General features: G+C 39.7%; 2 protein-coding genes across 8 annotated transcripts in view; one reads left to right on the top strand and one right to left on the bottom strand.

Annotated features, from left to right (window-relative positions):
* Positions 1-400: 400 nt before the first annotated feature.
* mpc2b (mitochondrial pyruvate carrier 2b) lies at positions 401-19,786 on the bottom strand. The gene is made up of 5 exons (XM_072585191.1): positions 19,495-19,786; positions 11,088-11,128; positions 6,750-6,834; positions 4,767-4,878; positions 401-617 (listed from the first exon to the last, which is right to left on the bottom strand). The coding sequence occupies exons 1-5, from the start codon at positions 19,592-19,594 to the stop codon at positions 575-577; spliced, it is 381 nt and encodes a 126-aa protein (XP_072441292.1). The 5' UTR covers positions 19,595-19,786; the 3' UTR covers positions 401-574.
* Positions 19,787-19,944: 158 nt separating this feature from the next.
* dcaf6 (ddb1 and cul4 associated factor 6) overlaps positions 19,945-21,250 on the top strand; it is a 225,207-nt gene continuing 223,901 nt past the window's right edge. For 3 of the 7 annotated variants that reach the window (XM_072585186.1, XM_072585188.1, XM_072585184.1), the window contains exon 1: positions 19,949-20,261. In XM_072585186.1, coding sequence (XP_072441287.1) covers positions 20,174-20,261 — 88 coding nt within the window. In that variant the 5' untranslated portion in view covers positions 19,949-20,173. Of the gene's footprint in view, positions 20,262-21,250 lie in introns of all 7 variants that reach the window. The other 4 variants (XM_072585183.1, XM_072585182.1, XM_072585187.1 and 1 more) reach the window with 3 other exon arrangements.

The raw sequence follows: 21,250 nt of genomic DNA, 5'->3' as shown, positions 1-21,250 counted from the left end.
GCAGGCCAACCAAAAAAACGGTGATGCTGGAGTGCGCAGAGACTAATGAGAGGTAGAACTCTGTGGCAGTTTAATTGTCAGATTATAGACCAATGAAAGAAGTAAACACACTTGTTTTCACTGATCACACAAATAACCAGTTTCAAACATGGCAGATAATTTTGGCCAGGCAATATGGTATTTCTTAGTTAGATAGAGAAAGGATGTACAAATATAATCAAAACAAATGCACAAGCAGCCAGACTTTGTACTATAATGCAAAAATGTGATTAAAACATGCCATTGGAGCTAACAGGAGGCTTGATTAGTTTTTTTAATCTCACGAACTGATATTAAACAGGTTGATGGAAGTAGAATATTTTAAGACTAGTTCTCAGACACCAAAGAAAAGTACAGTATGTATCACTGTAAAATTTATTGGGAGATGAAGAACATATTTACAAACATATGTAACAGTCTCCACTATAAAACCTTTGAGGCCAGTTAATATATTATCGGTCACCTTGAGTCATTTACAAGGCACATTGAAAATAAAGACAAGATGTTTCCTTGGCATTTTGTAGGTTACTGGAGTTTACTCAGGATGTTTGTCCTCAGACTTTAAACTGTAGTTGTACCTGAGGACATAAAAAAGAATAAGTAAATTTTGAAAGGAAAATTAAATGTTAGCATTTAGTATGAAATAAAAAAGATCAGTAGTATTAGATACCATCCTTCTTTAGTATGGTGCTGCTATATAAAAAATGTCAATGCCTGTAAAATATATGATCATGAAGGAATTGGAGAGCCTCTGACCTCAACAGAAGATAAGAAAATAAAAACCAAAAATACTGTAGATGCTGGAAATCAGAAACCAAAAACAGAAATTGCAGGAAAACCTTAGGAGGTCTGGCAGTATCTGTGGAGAGAAATCAGGGTTAACGTTTTGGGTCCAGTGACCCTTTTTCAGAACTGATGATAGCTAGAAAAATGGTGTTTTCTGTGCAGATAATTGGGTGTAGGGGAAGGGGAGGTAAGGAGTAAATGATAGCGGGAAAATAGAGCCCAAACGAGACAGAAGAACAGTTGGACAAAGAAAGGAATGGTTAACAATCAGCCGAGGAGAATGAATAGCTATCAATCAGGACATATAAGTGGCAAACAATGGGTTCTGTGTAATAGCAGACCAAATGACAACAAGGCCTAGTGTGGGGAGGTTGGGGTTAGGACATAGGAGAAAAATTGCATCAAGCACTAAAATTGTTGAATTCCATATTGAGTCCAGATGGCTAGTGCTTTCCCAAGTGGAAAATGAGGTGCTGTTTTTCCACCTTATGCTGAATGTCGCTGGAGCACTGCAGCAAGCCTGAGGCAGAGATGTTGGCCAGGTATCACATTGGTTTGTTGAAGAAGCAGGCAATTGGAAGCTCAGGGTCTTTTTAGTGGACAGAACATAGATGTTCTGTGAAGCAGTCACCCAGTCTACACTTGGTTCCGCCAAATGTAGAGATGACCTCATTGTGAGCAGCAGGTACAGTTGACTAGATTGAGTGAAGCACAGGAAGGTGTATTTGAGCCCTTGGATACGGAGGATGGAAGAAGTAAACAGATAGGTGTTATACCTATTATGATTGCAGGGGAAGGTGCCATGGGGTGGTGGGAGGAATGGTGTTGGGAGTGAAGGAGGAGTGGACCAGGATGTCCAGGAGGGAACAGTCCTTGCGAAAGGTTGACAAGGGAGATGAAGGGAAAATGTCTGGTGGTTGCATCCTGCTGGAAACGATGGCTCATGATCCTTTGGGTGTGGATGCTGATGGGATGGTGGGTAAGGACAAAAGGGGACCCTATTATTATAGTGTGAGGAAAGAGAGGAAGTGCGAGCCGAAGTGCAGGAGATCGGAATTCAGCTAAGGGCCCTGGGGAATCCTCGGTTTGCCTTGTCAAGCTTGGCATAATCAGAACAGATATGGAGAAGACAGGAGAACGGGGAGAATAAAATATAGTCTTTACAGGAAGCAGGAGGTGAGGATGTATAGTCAAGGTAACAGCAGGCATTGGTGGTTTGTAGTGGTTATTGGTGATGTTAATCCCCAGAAATGGAAACAGAAATATCAAGGAACAGAAGGGAAGAATCAGAGATGGACCAGGTGAAGGTGAGAGCAGGGTGAAATTGTTAGTGAAATTGATATAATTTTCCAATTCTGGATGAGAGGGGGAAGCAGTACTGTTGATATCGTCAAGGAATGTTCCACGTACTCCACAAAGAAACAGGCATAACTGGGGCCCTGTTATATCTAAAGATATTATTCTGTTTGATCAAATATAGCGAATTGCATGAACTTAATATTTCTGAATCTAACACTCAGGATACATCCACGTGAAAATGAAAAATCAGAAACAGGTTTGAATCTCAGGGTCTGGATAGCATGGATAGAGATTGGCTAACAGTTGGCACTCCTCAGTATATTAGAACTTTCAGTTAATACTTTTAAACTTGGTGCAAACAGACAATAAAATAGCTGTTGCACATGTGACTGTTGGCATTTCAGCTACAGACAGCTAAGTCTCAAGAAAATACATAATCAAATATGACATTCACAGCTCTCTTATGCATTTGTACCACTCTTACTTAAGGCTGGACAAACACAAAAAACTTTGAATTTTCAGCCAGCTAGTCTGTCTGTTTCATCCTGGACAAAATGGAACATTGAACCCAATGGGTGCCAGATAGAAGGGAATCGTCCAGTGGCTGTTTTGTTCTATCAAAAATGGCAATTCCAATAATTTCCCATCATCCATAACACCAAGACTTTTTTTGTCCATTTGTGCTGTCTCTATATGCAGGTGTTGGAGATTTTTTTTTAAAAGGGGGCCTAGAGTTTTAACTGGTAGTTATATGTTAACAGCTCATTTTTGTTTCCCCGTGGTTAAAATCTACTTATTTGTAAATCAATAGTTATTCTTGACAAGTACAGAAATAGAGTCAGAGTCACAGAGGTGCACAGCATGGAAACAGTACCCTTCGGTCTAACCCGTCCATGCCGACCAGCTATCCTAAGCTTAGCTAGTCCCAATTGCCAGCACTTGGATCATATCCCTCTTAACCCTTCCTATTCATATACCCACCCAGACTGCAAATACTGTAACTGTACCAGCCTGCACCACCATGCCATATATGCATCACCTTCTGTGTGATAAAGTTGCCCCTTAGATCCATTTTATATCTTTTCCCTCTCAACCTGAACCTAGCCCTTTAGTTCTGGACTCCCCCACCCCAGAGAAAAGACCCTGTCTATTTATTCAATCCATGCCCTTCATGATTTTATAAATCTCTGAAGGGCACCCCTCAGCCTCTGATCCTCCAGGGAAAAGTGCCCTACCCTATACGTCAAACCCGCCAACATCCTTGTAAATCTTTTCTGAACCCTTTCAAGTTTCACAACATCCTTCCTATAGGAAGGAGACCAGAACTGCATGCAATATTCCAAAAAGTAGCCTAACCAATGTCCTGTACAGGTGCAACATGACCTTCCAATTCCTATACTCAATGCTCTGACCAATAAACGCATACATACCAAGCGCCTTCTTCACTATCCTATCTACCTTTAACTCCACTTTCAAGGAAGTATGAACATGCACGTGGGGATTTATCCACTTTTATAGGTTTCAGACATTCAGCACCTCCTCCTCTGTAATATTGGTGGACGTGCAGGTAAAACTTTGATGGATGTGGAAGGCTCCTTTAGGGCCTTGGATGGAGGTGAGGGAGGAGGTGTGGGCGCAGGTTTTGCAATTCCTGCGGTGGCAGGGGAAGGTGCCAGGATGGGAGGGTGGGTTGAAGGGGGGCAATACCTAAGTATTGCACCTTCTCTAGTGGGTACATCCACATACTGAAGCAGAAAATTTTCTTGTACACATTTAAATTCCTCTCCATCTAAACCCTTAACACGATGGCAGTCTCAGTCGATACTTGGAAAGTTAAAATCCCCTATCATAATCGCCCTATTCTCCTCACAGATAACGGAAATCTCCTTACAAATTTATTTTTCAATTTCCTGCTGACTATTAGGGGATCTATAAATCTGGTCTGTATTTTCTGTTAGCCTGAATCTGAGTCGATCAGACAGATAAACTGAGGGGCTGGGAATATTTTGATAAAATCTTTAACTTTTTTTGACGGTTCTGGAAATGTGGAGGCTTGATTTCCAGCATTTTAGCCTTGTGAGGTGTGACAGTGAACTGAAATCATTGGAGTAGAGGAGTGAGGTAACCCCAACTAGAGTCCAAAAGGAGTTAGGGCTGAGGCAACTATAGACTCTGAAGACATCATATATTGATGGAAAGAGAAGGAAAAAGGTTCAAGTCAGAGGAATAAAAGGTTGGAAGAGATCCAGAAATGGGGTGCAGTAAGGCTATGAAGAGACTGATGCCCAATAACAGGAACAGTTTGAAAGGATTAAGAGACCCACAGATAATGCAGCAATCAAATTTGGAATTTCTGGATGTCAATAAGAAATGTGTTACCACAGTTGGCAAAGATGTTCAGGATTGAAGCTTCTGACTACAATTTGAGCCTTTCAGAAAGTAAACAAAATTGAGGGAAAACGAATATTTCACACTTATTGAAAATTTAACTCAGGAATCTCTAAAGGAACTTTATACAGGCAGGTTTAACTTAATACTTAAACAGTCACTGAAAGTAAAAAGTAATTAACTTCAGAACTTAACATTGCTCGTGTGTAAACCACGAAAGAAAGAAAACAAGTTTTTCTGTGGTAGTTACTTACTTTGCAATGCGGATTAGCTGTATAGCACCCGCACAGCCCAAAAAGAAATTTACAGCAAACAAACTCCAATTCTTCGGAATAATCACAAGGGAATATCTGGACCAAATCAAACCTGTTATAAAGAAAGGTTGTTAATCTGTATTGTTCGAGAATCGAGATATGCAAAATCAACCACAGAAAATAGAATTGGAAGAAGTTCATTCAGCTGATGTTGGTCTCTTAAACCATCTGTTTAATGGGCTGGATTTTGCAGTCACCAGTGAAGGATTCTGCACTGTCCTCATGAAAGCTTTACTACAGATTTACCAAGCTCTAGAATGTAGATTTTGTGTTTCCAATGTGATTTTGAATCATAGAATTTTTACGCCACAGAAAGAGGCATCATGTCTGCACTAGTTCTATTACCTAATGCCAATCTTCACCTTTTTGTCATATCCTTGTATTCCATTTCTATTTAATAATCATTCAATGCCCTCTTGAATGCCTCAACTGAACCTGCCTTTTCCATATTTCCAAGCAGCGCATTCCGTTCACTAACTACTCACTGTGTGAAATAGCTTTTTCTCTCATAAAGCTTGCTTTGTTTGCACTTTAAATTTGGGTACCATCAGCAACAGTACAGGCCGCACACAGATTAATTGGAATGAAATATTCTCAGGTAACAAAGCAGGAAGTAAAAGCAGTTACTGTCATTGACATTTTTATTAACGTATAGGGGGTGCAATAAAGACTTACATACATGTGGAATTAAACAACAGGGAAACCTTAAAAAGTAATGTATTTAAAGGATCATACAATTTCTAAATGTTTGAGGGGATGACATTTCACACTTCTAAAATTACTTTTTCAGAGCCAAAAGTAGGTTTAGCAGCAAGATGACTTGGTTTTTAAGTGGTATACTGTTATCCTGCTTAAAAAAGCTAACCACTTAATTTGGTCTCAGCATTAAAGGTTGAGCATACAAGGTTGAAATTCATATTAATTCATCCATTCTATGTTGCTTACATCTCTGAAAACAGCAATAATACATGCTTTGGAGCAGCTGAGTACCACCTATAGTATTTTCTGGTTTTCAGTGTTAGTTGTGCACATGCAGATACTAAAAAAGGTTGCTGTCAATTTTATATAGTACTGACAGCAATGTGACAGTTTTGCCATTATGACAACTGCCTGTTTGGGGCTATTCTCTTGATCAAATCATATATTTATTGCCCGACTGATAAAAAGAAAGAAAATAAAATTCCAGAATCCACTGTCCACTTTGATTAGCAGTTTGGCCTCTCAGGATGACTTAAAAAACTGTGTTGACTCAAAGGATGCTCACTATTAGATCTCACATCTCAGTCTCCGGCTTTCACCTGGATATACATCTCATTGTGCTAGATACGTTTCTGTCATGTTTGTCCTCGGAACACTCTTATGGCATCAGTCTCTTGTAGAGAAAGTGCACGAACAGTGAAGAATCTGGTACTGCTGATATAAGTTTAATTGTTATTTGTGCCTTAAACCTGTGGTTTAATGCAGTCAACAAACACTAATAGGAGCTATAATGAAAACATTTTGGTTTGTAAATTATTACTTAAATCATCAAGTTCAATTAATAGTAATATTATTTTTGTTCTAATGTGCTTAGAAATGCAAATTGATTGGTTTTGGAGCAGACACGATCTTGTAAAAATATTTATAATTGAGACAGTTTGAAAGTAAAACATATTTATATTAAGCAGCAAAGTGCTGCCAAGTTAAAGAACAACCATGGCCTAATTAGACAAAAGATCAACTTATATTTCTCTTTGTTATCCACAATTCTGTGCTGGTGCTTCCCTGAAAAGAATCAGGGTGGTTAAAGAGTAGAAAGGGAGAAGACGGATTACTATTTATTGTGCTGCAAAATTGCTAAGCATCAGAAACCTGATATTAAGAGTGAATAAAGCATAAACTAGAATACATTACAGACAATATTTTAAATAGAGTTTACAATACCTGTAGCACAAAGGACCCCTGACTGAGCTGGACTAAGTTTGTTTGCAGGCCTGGCCAAGTCAGCTAATCCTGCAGTGACTAAACTCTGTACAAAAATAAAAATGACATGAAATAAACTGTTTCAATGAAAAATACCACATATGCACTTACTCTGCTCTGAAATACATTTTTTCCCCCAACTTCAATGTCAATTTTATGGGTTCAAAACCTAACACCATTTCTGAGCAATGTTTTATTGGCCTTAGCAAGGTTAGCTATAAGGGACTATAACTGGCCACTATCGTGGCCTCTAATAGGGTTGCTGTTGTTCTCGGTTGAACTTACTGCAGACACACATTTTGGTTCAATTTTGCAGCCTGTTTATAAAAATAATATCCCAGTCTTCTTTTTTCTTGCACTTATAATCATATTTCAACCATAATGTTATTACATATTGCAGAATCTACAGATGAAGAATTTCACCTGATGTTTATGAGGAGAATTATAGAAAAAGTTTTATATGCAGACTGCAGAATATAGATATAAAGGATACTTCCTCTGGTATCAAGGATGGAAAAACATAGAATTCAAGTGCACCTTTGCCACACATGGAACAGTGGAAATTTAGAACTCATTGTCAGTTTTTCTGTGGTAATCTCAGAAGAGTAACCCACCCAGACCTATTCCCCTATTAGTCTACATTTACCCCACACTAATGCACCTAACCTATCCATCCCTGAAAACTATGGGCAATTTAGCACGGTCAATTCACGCAACCTGCACATCTTTGGATTGTGGGAGAAACCGGAGCACCCGGAGGAAACCCACACAGACACAGGGAGAATGTGCAAACTCCACACAAACAGTTGCCCAAGGCAGGAATCAAACTCGGGTCCCTAGCAGAGTGAGGCAAGTGCTAATCACTGAGCCACCGTGCTGCCCCTATGTCCTCACCAATGCCCTGTACAGTTGCAGTAAGAGATCCTTGTTCCTAAACTTAAATCCTCTCGCTTTAGAGGCCAACATGCAATTTGCTTACTTTATGGCTACTTGCACTTGCCTTTTTTTTCCAGCACCAGATGCTTGAGGACACCCAGGTCCCATTGAACATTTGCTTCTCTCAACTTATAGCCATTCAAGTAATAATCTGCCTTTTTATTGACCAAAGTGGAGAACCTGATTTATTAACATTATATGGTATCTGTCATGTACTTGTCCATTCACTCAGCCTGTATCTCTGCATCCTCCTCATAGCTTAGCCTTCCACCTTTGTGTCACTGCAAATTTTGAGACATTTCCTCTAGATCCCTCATCTAAATAATTGTGAATAGCTAGGGCTGTCAAACCAGTCCCTACTAGTCACTGCTCGCTATTCAGAAAAACACCTATTTATTCCTGCTCTTTGCTTCTTGTATTCTCATCAATTTTCTATCCATCTCCATAGTCTCCCCCAGTCCTATGTGCTTTAAAATTATACATGAATTTCTTGTGGGACTTTGGTGAAAGCTATCTGAAAGCCAAAAAACCATATCCACTAGATTCGTTGATCAACTGTACTGGTTACATCCTTAAAGAATTCCAGTCAGTCAATTTGTCAAGCATAAATTCCCTTTCGTAAATCCATGCTGACTGTGTCTGTGTCTGATTCTACTACTGTTTTCTAAATGCTCTGCTATTAAATCCTTCATAATGGACTCTAGCATCTTCTCCACTACTTACGTCAGACTCACTCATCTATAATTTCATTTGCTCTCTACACCTCTTTTTAAATAACGGCATTACATTAGCTACCCTCCAACCCATAGGAACTGTTCCAAACTCTAAAGATTCTTGGAAGATGACCACTGGTACATCCACTGTTTCCTTAAGTACTCTGGGATGTAGATTATCAGGCTCTGAGGATTTATCAGCAGTCAATACCTCCAATTTCTCCAACATCATTTTTCTACTATTACAGATTTGCTTCAGTTTCTCCCTATCACGGAGCCTTGTGTTCCCCATCATTTATCGTACATGATTCATATAATCCTTTGAGAAGACCAAAGTGAAGGATGATTTGAGTTTGTCAACCATTTCCTTGTTCCCCATTTCTGACTATAAGGGACCATTGATCTTTTTCTCCTTACAATCAGTTAAATGTTTCCCACAGGTTATTCTCATACTCTATTTTCTCCTTCATAAATAATCCTTTGGTCTTCCTTTGCTGACTTCTAATCTGTCCACAAACCTCAGGTCTATTGTTTCTTTCTTGCCAACTTAAACGTCTCTTTTTTGCATTTATTGTTATCTCTAACTTTCCTCATGAACTATGATTTGGCCAAAGTTCTCTTTGCATTTTGTGCCAGACAGGAATAAATAAATTTTGTAATTCATTCATTTGCTCTTTGAATGTTTGCTTTGCCTGTCCACTGTCCACTAACATTCCCTGATCCATCATCGATAACTCACACCATTGTAGTTTCCATTATTAAGATTCAGGAGCTTGGTCTCAGAATTAACTATGTCACTCTCCATTAAGATGGAGAATTCTAGCACATTGTGGACGCATCAAGGTGTCTCTCATAACGACATCACCAATTGTTCTTTTCTCATTACATAATACTCAGTCCAAGATAGTCTGTTCTCTAGTTGGGTGATTAATGTATTGATTCAGAAAAACCATCCCATATACACTTGAGGAATATTTCCTCCACAGTATTGTTATTCACCCAATCTAGATGTATATTAATGTCAACTATAATTACAAATGTTCCTTTACTGCATTATCTCTGATTTCCTGTTTAATGCCATTCCTAACATCATCACTATAACTTGGTGGTCTATATACCACACACCCACTAACGTTTTTTGGCCCTTGGTATGTTTCAATCTACCCACATAGACTCTACATTGTCTGTGCTAATACCTTACCTTTCCTCTTCATTGTGTTTATATCCTCTTTAACCAGTAATGCAAATACACAAGCTTTTCCTTTTCAAGTGTCCTTTCTAACTACTGAATACTCCTAGATGTTCAATTCCTATTCCTGATCACCCTGCAGTCATGTATCTGTAATCTGAACTATATAATACCCACACTACGATTCTATGATTTAGATCTATTTGCATGATTAATTCATCTACTTTAATTTTGAATGCTCCTTGCACTCAGACAAAAGGCCTTAAGCTTTTAAACACTCCTTGTCATTTAGAGACAGTGCCTGCACTTCCATCAGTTCAGGACTGTTTTTGGCAGCACTTTTAATTACCGTAAACAAAAGACGCGATCAGTGTTGGACACATGTCTTTGATGTAATGTTTCTGTCGGGACCTCAAAATCTCCTATTGATAATCTGATTTTTGGATAATCTGTATTCTGCTTTTAGTACGTCATCCCTTTTTTAACCAATGTGTGCCAATAGCACTAGCGGTTTTCTGATGCGAAAGCCACAAATCTCTGGTATCACCATGTAAACCTTCCTGCACCCTCTTCAGAGCCTCTATCCTTTCTGTAACAGAGCTGTGTACATTGTGAAAGATGTGGGATAACCGCAAGGTCCAGCATAACAAATTTCTTGCATCCACATTATTATAGTAATCATTCATTCTGTAATCAGAATGAAGGCAACTGAGCACTTTTCTTGTCTAGTTAATGAAGCCCTAATATCATTACAATTAAAATTTTTTTAAAAAGTGTCCTGCAATTAGTTCCTGTAATAAATTGAATCCCCTTCGAGGCACCAATTGAGTTTAATTAGCATATCTTTGAAGTAAGAAGTCAGTTGCACAAATGTTTTACACAAGAGCTGGAACAGATACAAACGCATCCGATGAGTACTATTAGTCACCAACACAATACTTACTGTAGTTATGAATAACTATATTTCCATTGCCATTTAAAATTGTGTTGCAGACATTGATTACGTACACAATCCAATAAAATGACAGTTTTTTTTCTGGTTAATGCTCAACTGAGTAACAAAAGTGCTTAAAAAGAGGATATCTGTTTAATGCCAACCAGCAAGTAAAGTTTGCTGTTGGTCAGACTTGTGATTATTCAGTACCTAGTCACAAATAACACAAGGAGTGATAAATTCAACAATTCCAAAATTCTGATCAAGTGTTTACTTGATCATTTTTTTTTCAAAGTACAAGGGAAATAAAAGTCTTTTCAAATTAAGTAAATCAACATCATATACTTTGTCAGAATTTTAACATAATTTACAAAATGGGCATCATCAATTTTGCCATTCTGGACCACTATCCACTAACAATTGCACAATTTAGACCTATATTGTTGAGTAATGCATTTCAGGATCAGTAATAATATCTGATTTACTAAATCTGAGTTTACTGTAATATACAGTAATGATATACTTACCCATTTCATAATTGGTGCCCAGAAAAACACTGTGCGAGGACCTAGAAAACAAAATGGGAGGAGGTAAAGATTTCTATTTTCAGGATGCAATTTACTAAAATACGTTACTCGCTTGACTAAAAGCATAGTAAGGATACCAGAGACAGGAAGTAGTAAAAGGCCAGTTAAGGCACATTAAACAGTTAAATTAAGATTTTACTTTATTATCCATTGTGGAAGGCGAAAGACTTAAATGGCTGCTAGGGATGGACTAAATTGAAAAATATACACACTGTCATTCTATGGACATAGGTTTGCTCGCTGAGCTAGAAGGTTCGTTTTCAGATGTTTCGTTACAATACTCAGTAACATCAGCAAGCCTCCCATTGAAGCACTGGTGGCACGGCTCACTTTCTATTTATGTTTAGGTTTGCTCGGGGCAGTGACGTCATTTCCTGTGGTGATATCATTTCCTGTTATTTTTCATAGGAGATCCATGAGAAAAACAGGATCTGAGAAAACATCAGGAAATGACATCACCACAGGAGATGACATCACCAACCCAAGAAAGCCTAAATGCAAATAGAAAGCGGGCCATGCCACCAGTGCTTCATCTGGAGGCTTGTTCATGATGTTACCTATTATGGTGACGAAATGTCTGAAAACGAACTTTCTAGCTCAGCAAGCAAACGTACATCCAGAACCTCAACCCGAGCTGCAAATCTTCTCAAAACTCGCTAACCTTAATTTCATGATATAGAGGCGCTGGTGTTGGACTGGGGTGGACAAGATCAGAAGGCACACAACATCAGGTTATAGACCAACAGGTATATTTGAAATCACAAGCTTTCAGAGTGCTTCTCCTTTATCAGGTGAAGTGGACTTGTAAACTCGTGGGTTTAAATAAACCTGTGGTGTCATGACTTCTGACCTTAAATTTCAGAGCAATAAAGATCCAGGGAGGCACTTTTTTTTTAAAAGAGGAAACATATTTGGGAGTTTAAGAGGAACTTAAAAAGGAAAATTCAGGTCGAAATAAGATATTTATTTGGAACATACCTTGGAGAGAACATTTTCAGGCATTTATTTATCTACCATTCATTTATCATTTACCTACTGTACCATTACTAGATTAATTATACAATAGCAAAATGTAATTCAAAAAAGAAAAGCTAAAAGGCTCAACACCTTGACAAAAATCTTGTATTATCAAGATCAGAAGTGAGCTAGTTGGCCATTTGGGTCCACTCCATCATTTCACTGGAAGCATGACTGATCTGATAACCTTCAACTACATTTGCTTGCCTTTTCCCAATAACTATTTCCATACGGATCAAAAATCTCTCTAAATCAGCTTGCTTTGAATATACTTAGTAACCCAGCCTCTATAGCCCTCTGTTGTAAATAAAATTCCACAAAATCACTATCCCCAAAAAGAAGAAATTCCTTCTCATCTTCCCAGTCTTCTTTGAATAATCCAACCAGAAGTGTTATGGGTCAAGTGCAGGCAAATGGAACTGGATTAATTTAGGATGTCTGATCGACATGGATAAGTTGGACCAAAGGATCTATTTCTGTCTGTACACCTCTATGACTCAAAGAAACAAAAGCTATGAGGACACACCTTTCATTTGAAAGATCAAAATTGTTAGTCAAAGTAATTAAACATTACATTATAAAAACAGCCAGTGCAATAAAGATAGCATAAAACAGTGAAATACTGTGAATGTTACAAAATCTGAAACATAAAATCAGTAATCAGGCACATCTATGAAAGTGGAACAAAGCAATTGCTTTGGGTCTGTCGGCCGACATCAGAAGTGAGGATGGGTCATCAACTAAAAACATTAATCCTGTTTCTCTCTCCATTGGTACTGTGTGCCTCACAATGGAAAGAATTTGATTTTTATTAAAAATTTATTAGATCATGAAAAATAGGAACAGGGAGTAAACTACTTGGCCCCTTGAGCCTGCTTTGCAATTCAATAGGATCATGTCTGATCTGACATGCTTCATGTCCAACTTCCTGCAGCTTTCTGTGGCAAGAAGTTTCAAACACTCTGAACCCTTAAAGGAGAAATTCCGTTTCATCTCATTCTTAAATTGGGGTCCCTTAATTCGGAGACCATGCCTCTGGCCTTCGACTCTCCCATGACAGTTTTTTAAAACTATACAAACATACAAACAGTTAACATTAAACAATAAACAGCAGTTTACGATAAACAATGTACAGGGGAAAGGAGTGGCAAAGCCAACCTCTAAACCACACTACAACTAATTTGCAGGGAAATGCAGACGAACCCCAAATCCCATCCCAACTTATCAAACAGGAAACACTAGACAGAAACACATACAAAACAGTCCAATCAACAGAATAACAAAACAATGCATATTCCTTTCAGTATTTATCCTGCGTAGCCCCTTAAGAAGCCTGTTAATTTCAATGACATTACCCCTCATTCTTCTAAAATTCTGATGAGACCCAACCTGTTTAACGTTTGCTCATATGTCAATCCCTCCATACCAGGGATCATCCCATTGAACCTTCTCTGAACTAATTAATGTTAGTTGTGTTAAGAAATTTAGTTGGAATACAAGGCACAACCTTAAAGCTTTTCTTGGAATAAGATCAATTGTAAGTGATGGCTCTCCAAATACAATGACAATCCTAAAAGGATGTGTAAATGTTTATGTAGTTGTGAGCTTCTTTAGTCTTTCAGTAATCAATGGATGCCAATCACCAGATTTATTGACTTGGGGGGTCCCTTCTTTACAACTAGATAATTAGCTAAACTACATCACCCCATGGAACAACAAAATTAACTAATGAGTTATTTAGACATATGAACTAGCAGGTTGCTAGTTCCTGCAACCTACAGACGTTAAATGATGCTGCCGCAGAGTTGGTCTCAGCACCCTAAGAGGAGTAGGGTAGAATTTGGTGCTGATAACACCCATTTATGGGATAAGACAGCAGCCAACATCAGCTTATACTAGGGGTAAAGTCTTTGATAGTATACCCATTACCAGGGTAATACAGCATTCTTCAAAAGAGAGTTTGGACAGAATCAGCAATTGCAACCAACTGCTCTCTCCAAACCTTTGTAACATTGCTGCTCATTATTAGAATCTAATAAAAAGCTTTCTAAGCAAACTTGGAGTTGGCTAAGGCTATCCTTTCTCCACTTTCTACTTGATGCACTGTATGGCGCATTAGCAAACAACAAAGCAGTATAGATCAAAGCCTTAATGTAAAATGGACAGCATTACTGTCTTCTGCTTGATTCCATTCTATGTCTAGACTGATCAGAATGTGGTAGTTGGATCCAAAGCAAATTGCAGATCTGTTCTTTAGGAACTAGATCAAATAACATATGCTGTCAGGTCAGATGAATCGAACTGCTGGGGCTATGGTTTGGAGGAGCCAGGGCACAGGTTAAAAACTGGGAGGATTGTATAGAGGATGTCAAGCAGTAAGGGAGCAACATTCCTTTTATGTTGTAGGCAAGAACCGGTTTTTCTGGTTTAAGTTGCTCTTTGGGGGAAGATGAATCAGAGACAAGGAGGGGGGGGAAAGAGAGAAGGTCAGAGAGCGAGAGCGAGCAAAAGAGTGATGTACCCAATATCTCACTTATACTGATGGTACCTTGGTGTCCATACCTTAAGCATCACTAACACATCATATACAAACATCAAGTTCCATTAAGTGCAGAGTTCTACCTGTTCCCATTGGATGTGAAGGTTGCTTCTGACCTCGTTGCTGAAAAATGTCCACTCAGTTGAACTTTGCCATACCACATCTGTCCCCCACTGGAAACATTTCATGAGAGAATACTTTGACCATAAATTCATCAGGCAGCAGTCTGTACATAGAGTCATAGAGCTGCACAGCATGGAAACTGACCCTTCGATCAAACTCATCCATGCCAACCAGATATCTAGCATAATCTAGATCTCATTTGCCAGCACTTGGCCCATATCCTTTCAAAGCTGAAAATGTGTTGCTGGAAAAGTGCAGGTCAGGCAGCATCCAAGGAACAGGAGAATCGACATTTCAGGCATCAACCCTTTGATGCCCAAAACGTCGATTCTCCTGCTCCTTGGATGCTGTTTGACCTGCTGCGCTTTTCCAGCAACACATTTTTAGCTCTGATCTCCAGCATCTGCAGTCCTCACCATATCCTTTCAAACCCTTCCTATTCATATCGATCCAAATGCATTTGAAATGCTATAATTATACCAGCCTCCACCACTTCCTTTGGCAGCTCATTCCATACATGTACCACCCTCTGCCTGAAAAGGTTTCCCTTTGGGTCCCTTTTCAAAATCTTATCCCTCTCAACCTAAACTTATACCCTCTAGTTCTGGACTCCCCCACCCCAGGGGGAATACTTTGTCTATTTATCCTATCCGTGCCCCTCATCATTTTATAAACCTCTATAAAGTTCACTCCCAGTCTCTGATGCTCCAGGGAAAACAGCCCCCCTATTCAGCCTCTCCCTTTAGCTCAAATCCTCCAATCATGGCAACACCCTTGTAAATCTTTTCTGAACCGTTTCAAGTTTCACAACATCCTTCCAATAGGAAGGAGACCAGAATTGCACAAAATGTCACCAAGGCTCTCCAGGAAAAGGAGACAATAAATCCTGCAGGCTCATTCCCTGAGCAGACTGTGAAAGTCAGATAACAGAATGCCTCAGGATGAGAACTTTCAAACTAGCTGAGTAGTGGGGAAAAAAGGCATTCCCTAACAAATCCTTCATGCACTCCTGGAACCTTGGCACCACTATATGGTGCCCTCGAATCCCTTTACCAACCACCGTCTTAAAATGTACCTTGCAAAGAAGTCTAAAACAGACATGCAGTGGTTCTGGTCATGGTTTGTTTCAAGCAGCAACTAAAAGCAGGACTCTGTGCTCTGTAAACTGTTCCCACAGACTAACAATGAGATAAACATCAATTTGAGCCAAAAGACAACCGATCTCCGAAAAACACTCCTTAAAACTGCAGGGAACCCGTTAGTATTCCTCTTCCAAGATCCAGCCATGACTGAGTGGTGCAGACTCACACATTCCAAAATCCAGGAATTTCTTCTGGAGTATGCACTACAGCTTGCTCAATGAAGAAAAAGAACAGTCTATGGTAGGGCTTATGCCAGAAATGTAGATTCTCCTGCTCCTCGGAAGCTGCCTGACCTGCTGCGCTTTTCCAGTACCACACTCTTGACTCCAGTCTATGGTAGGGACCTGGTACCAGATTTTAGGAAGTCGTGCAAACCCCTTGGGCTGTGTGCACTGGAGAATGTTTAGCATGAAATGAAAAATGTACATTTTAAATATAAATTGAATGGAAATGAGGCACCTTGTAGCACAAGAAACTATATATTTCAATTACATGCACGACTGTTGAGTAAGACAAAAGTTGGGTTTGGCCGAGACATCCTCTTCCATGGTGAAATAGACACTAGCTCACTGTAGAATCACAGTAAACCACTCAGGCCCTTATACCAGTGTTGGCTACGAACAAAATATCTATGTCTGGATGTAGGTTTGCTCGATGAGCTGGAAGGTTCGTTTTCAGACGTTTTGTCACTATACTAGGTAACATCTTCAGTGAGCTTCTGAATGAAGCACTGGTGGTGTAGCCCGCTTTCTATTTATATGTTTGAGTTTCCTTGGGCTTGTGGTGTCATTTTCTGTGGTGACATCATTTTCTGTTCTTTTTCTTAAATGGGATCCAAGTCAATGTGTTTGTTGATAGAGTTCTGGTTGGAATGCTATGCTTCTAGGAATTCTCTGTTTAGCTTGTCCTAGGATGGATATGTTGTCCCAGTCAAAGTGGTGTCTGTCCTCATCCTTATGTAAGGATACTAGTGAGAGTGGGTCATGTTGTTTTGTCATCCATTTCTCTGTCTTTATTCCACAACTTTTTGGTAAATATTTATCAACATTTCCTCCACTAGCTTATAAAAAGGTTTTTCACACCACAATGCAGTGTCCTAATAATCATCCATGTAAAGGAGTTCTTCTTACTTCTGCTGTTCTTATGGGGATAACTAAAAGGTCATGGCCTTTAGTTACCAGCCTGCCAGTTTGAGAAACATTTTTGTGAAAACTTTAAATGGCTGTTAGACATCTTAAGCACCATTGTCATAATGAAAGGCTTCACATTATCCAGCTTGTAAATAAATAACAATTATCTTCCAAAATGCAATCATTGTCAAGCTCTTTCTCAACCTGTCCTAATATTTCAGTAAAAGCTACCCAAGATTCTAGCTATTGTCTAACCAATGATTTGCAAATGATTAGCATGACCACTTGGTTCTTCTGTTCAATGTCCTCCTACTTTTAAAGGTGTATCAGAACTCAAAAGTCTTTCTGCACTTTTAAAAGTCTTACCATACGTATTTTGTCTCCACAGTAAAATTTAATCTGATATTTGCTTGCCTAAATTCCTCTAAAGTTGTTTACATTGTTACGTAACTTCATACTTTTGGAGGTATCTGCAAATTGTTGTATTGTGACCTCTATACTGAAATCCAAATCAAATGTATGTTTAAACAATGATTCAAATATCAACCTGGAGTACATATCTCTTTACATCCTTTCTGTCCAAATAAAGTCCATATGTTGGCACACATATAGTAAACTTAAAAATCAAGAAATACTTGGCATTGGGATTAGGCAAGTTGGAAAGGAAATTTAAAAATTGCATCCAATTGGAAGAAATATTTGTACAATATTATCAGGTATATAGCCAAACAAATTGAAAAATAACATTAGAAAAGCTTCAAAGATATCTGGATGACCTGGAGCAAATGGACAAGCCAATGATGATTTCTGATAAACCCTGGAAAACAACTATGTGCTCTTCTCCAAAAGAAACAAGCCAAAGGAAGAGGATACGAGGATTGAGCTGCTATCAAAACCAGCAGAGAGCAGTGATTCCCTGGACAAATCTTCCAGAGGATTACGGCTTCAGCATCAGAACATAACTGCCAGAATATCAGTCACTCTAGGCCTGTTACAAGCTCCCTGAGGAAAGAAGCATAAATGCAACCCCATAACTTTCCTCAGACTATACACAGTTTACATCCATTTAATCCTGGAGTACAAATAGACAAGCCAGTTATAAATTAAAATACTTCACACATCCAGAGCTAAGCATTAAGGGCAGCACATCCATGCTTTATCTACTCAACCTGAGAACAGCTGTGGCATCCAAATAATGCAATTGACAGAAGGGGATAGATTAAAAGAAAAATAGCAGGGGGTTGGCACTAGGGAAAGAGTGCAAGAATCTGTGGGAATGGTGATGTTGCTTCAGTGTGTAAAGTTCAATGGGCTATTTTGTAAGATTTTGTTCTGGGCTTCAGGGAATTGTTTTCTTTCAGCTTGTTGGAAGATTGGCTGGTGGATTCTGTTATTTTATCTTTAAGCATTTTTGCTGAACACAATGCTCGAATTCATTTTCCTAAAAGATGGATTCCGAACCTGCTCCTAAAAGTATTCCAAACAAATTTGTAAACTTGCACACTTTTGACACCAATTACCATTAAGCACTTGTTAACTGTATACTGGGTCGAAGGTCAGCACCTAAGTACACATGCAAATTAATCTTCTATTTACAAAGAAGGCTGAAACGACAGAGCCTTGCTGCTACCGCTGAAGTGATGTGTACAGTCATCTCCTTGGAGATGTGGAAAAAAAGTTTATATTGTGTACGCTTGTTTTTTTTTGAAAATCATACCTGAAAATGTAAAATCTACAATTGCTTTAGCTTTTACAAACAAATGATCCGACATGGGACACCAAACTATATTACCTTCATCAATCCGAGCAATGAACTTTATTTCTAAAAGTAAAGTTTCAAGGTCAAAACACAAGCAATAACATTCCGAAAAGAACCAAGTGATTACCGGCATAAATTTGCTAGATGCCCATATTTACCAATCTGTGCTACAGGAATTATTTTATTTTCACCCCATCTGAATGACACGCCTACATTTATAGCTGTACACGAAAATGCCAGGACTTGATTCACAGGAATAAACCGGTGAAACGAGTGAACTCATTTCTACAACCAGTTTACTGGAAAGGTGAACTGTGAAGGGTAGCCCATTTCCTGTCTCCTACGAGAACCAAACAATCATTTATTTCAGTGACAGCAGATGTCTGGTCCCCGACCGACCGGTGACAAACAGCTGTGCGTCAAAAAAAGTAGTATATTAAAAAAAAAGAAAAATTATGTAATCTTTGAGCAGCATTCCCCACCTTTAGCAGCAACAGTATTCACTCCTCACACACTCACACAGTGCCACCAGCCACAGGCCAGCACCGACCCTGCTTCCTAAGACACTTCTCACAAGCATGAGTCCAGCCAGTACGTCTGCCCATGCCGGTCGCAGCAGCAAGACACGGCCGTTTACCTGCTGGGTGATCATAAAACGGCTTCATCTTGGGAGGGAGCATTAACCCGATTTTGTCCAACATTCGGTGATAGCTCGCTCTCAGGCCCGTTACCGCCATATTCCTGTCGAGTCTTCTAACCGGCAACAGGTCAGTAAACACGATAGAAACGGAGTGTCCGTTCAGACGGCAGCAAGTCGCTCCAGAAAATTCACGGCCCGCTTCGACCTCTAACTTTGCGCGGCCTAAAGCTGATGGCACGACAGCCGGCTCTCCCCGGCCCACATCGCAGTGAAACCCAGCCCCCTCATCTTCACCAACCAGTGACAGTTCGCAGGGCGCCCAGCCCCCACTTTACACAGATGTGATTGGTTACTGGGGAAACGGCGGCGGTTCGTGACGTCAGCACGCCGGGCGGAAACGCGGGTCCGGTCCTGCCTCCACGTCCCCCCCTCCCCCTCCCCCTCCTCCGTGGCCGTTTGAACGGGGTCTCGCGATGTTTCCACGGCTGACAGACGGCCATTCGCCCATCGCCAACATGACGGTCACCACCACAATAATAACAACGATGTGAAAAAGGAGCCGTTTGGCTCGGGCGGTGTTTAATGGTGTCTCTGGCTACCTTGTTGTCTCGTCGGGTGGGTAATGATGGACTCCCGCAGTGGTTGATATTATTTGTGTAACTGGAGGAGCGGCAGGATGTCACGTCCCACTAACCTGGTGTGGGATGTGAGGAAACGCTCGCTGGGGTTGGAGGATCCTCGCTTAATTCGCTTGTCCTATTTAGGTAAGAAGTGGCGGACTGCCTGCTGAGCTCCAGCTGAACCACCTTCCTGACACCAGTCCCAGCCCTGTCCCCTGTTTCTACCTCTTTTACTAAACACAGCGTGTGTTTTTCTTTTTCCCAAAAAAAATAGTGCGTATTGTTTTTTTAAAAAAATCATTAGCCCAAATTACGTTTCCATTTTTGAGGTAGAAATCTTCTCAGCAAGTACATTTTTTTTGAAAAGCATTTGCGTTTTATTCCTGTGGGTTACAAACGCCTTGGTGGCTAGATGAATATTTCCCCCTTGTGTCAAATGTACTTCTCCGACAACAACTTATGATTTAATATCAGAGGAGACAAAAGATGTCCTAAGGATATAAAATTGTGAAAACATGATATAATTGACAACAGGATGTACGTAACGCTGAATGGACGTTGTGGTTCTGTAGTAAGGAAAATAGAGTTTTAGTTTCGCCCTCACCGCATACCTCAGTTGAATACTTTCACGAAAGTTTTGTTTTCAACTTGCCTCACGGACTTAATATTCTTTTCAGTTGTAAATATAAATTGAAGAGAAAATAAATCGGGTTTATATAGACCACCAAGAGCTGTTGCTAAGATATTGACGTAATAATAGGCAGATGACAGTGTTTCCGAAATGAAACATTTTCAAAAACAATCTCCCAGGTTAAGGCAATCCTGAATCGTTGGTATGTCCCAAATTGTATATTTAGAAATGTAACTAAGTTCTGGCAGTGAAGCTCATTCAGCATTTGGATGTTTTTATCGTGTACTTGTGCCCATTTTTCAAGTTAGAAAGCGAGCTCTGCAGATGCTAGAAATCAAAGTCGAAAAGGGTGGCGCTGGAAAAGCACAGCAAGTCAGGCAAACATCACAGCCCTTCATATGTCCGAAACGTCAATTCTCTTGCTCCTCGGATGCTGCCTGACCTGCTGTGCTTTACCAAGCGCCACACTTTTCGACCCATTTTTCAAGTTGGGATTAGAGTG

The sequence above is a fragment of the Chiloscyllium punctatum genome, chromosome 15, assembly GCF_047496795.1.
Source record: "Chiloscyllium punctatum isolate Juve2018m chromosome 15, sChiPun1.3, whole genome shotgun sequence".
Lineage (NCBI taxonomy): Eukaryota > Metazoa > Chordata > Chondrichthyes > Orectolobiformes > Hemiscylliidae > Chiloscyllium > Chiloscyllium punctatum.
This window is presented reverse-complemented; position numbering and strand designations above follow the sequence as displayed.

What these genes read in the sequence shown, in the direction of transcription:
- mpc2b (XM_072585191.1), bottom strand. Translation starts at nt 19,594, where the DNA reads ATGGCGGTAACGGGCCTGAGAGCGAGCTATCACCGAATGTTGGACAAA. An exon ending in GGGCACCAATTATGAAATGG is followed by an intron (nt 6,835 to 11,087) that starts GTAAGTATATCA and finishes ATTTTTGTACAG; the next exon opens with AGTTTAGTCACTGCAGGATT. An exon ending in AGGGGTCCTTTGTGCTACAG is followed by an intron (nt 4,879 to 6,749) that starts GTATTGTAAACT and finishes TCTTTATAACAG; the next exon opens with GTTTGATTTGGTCCAGATAT.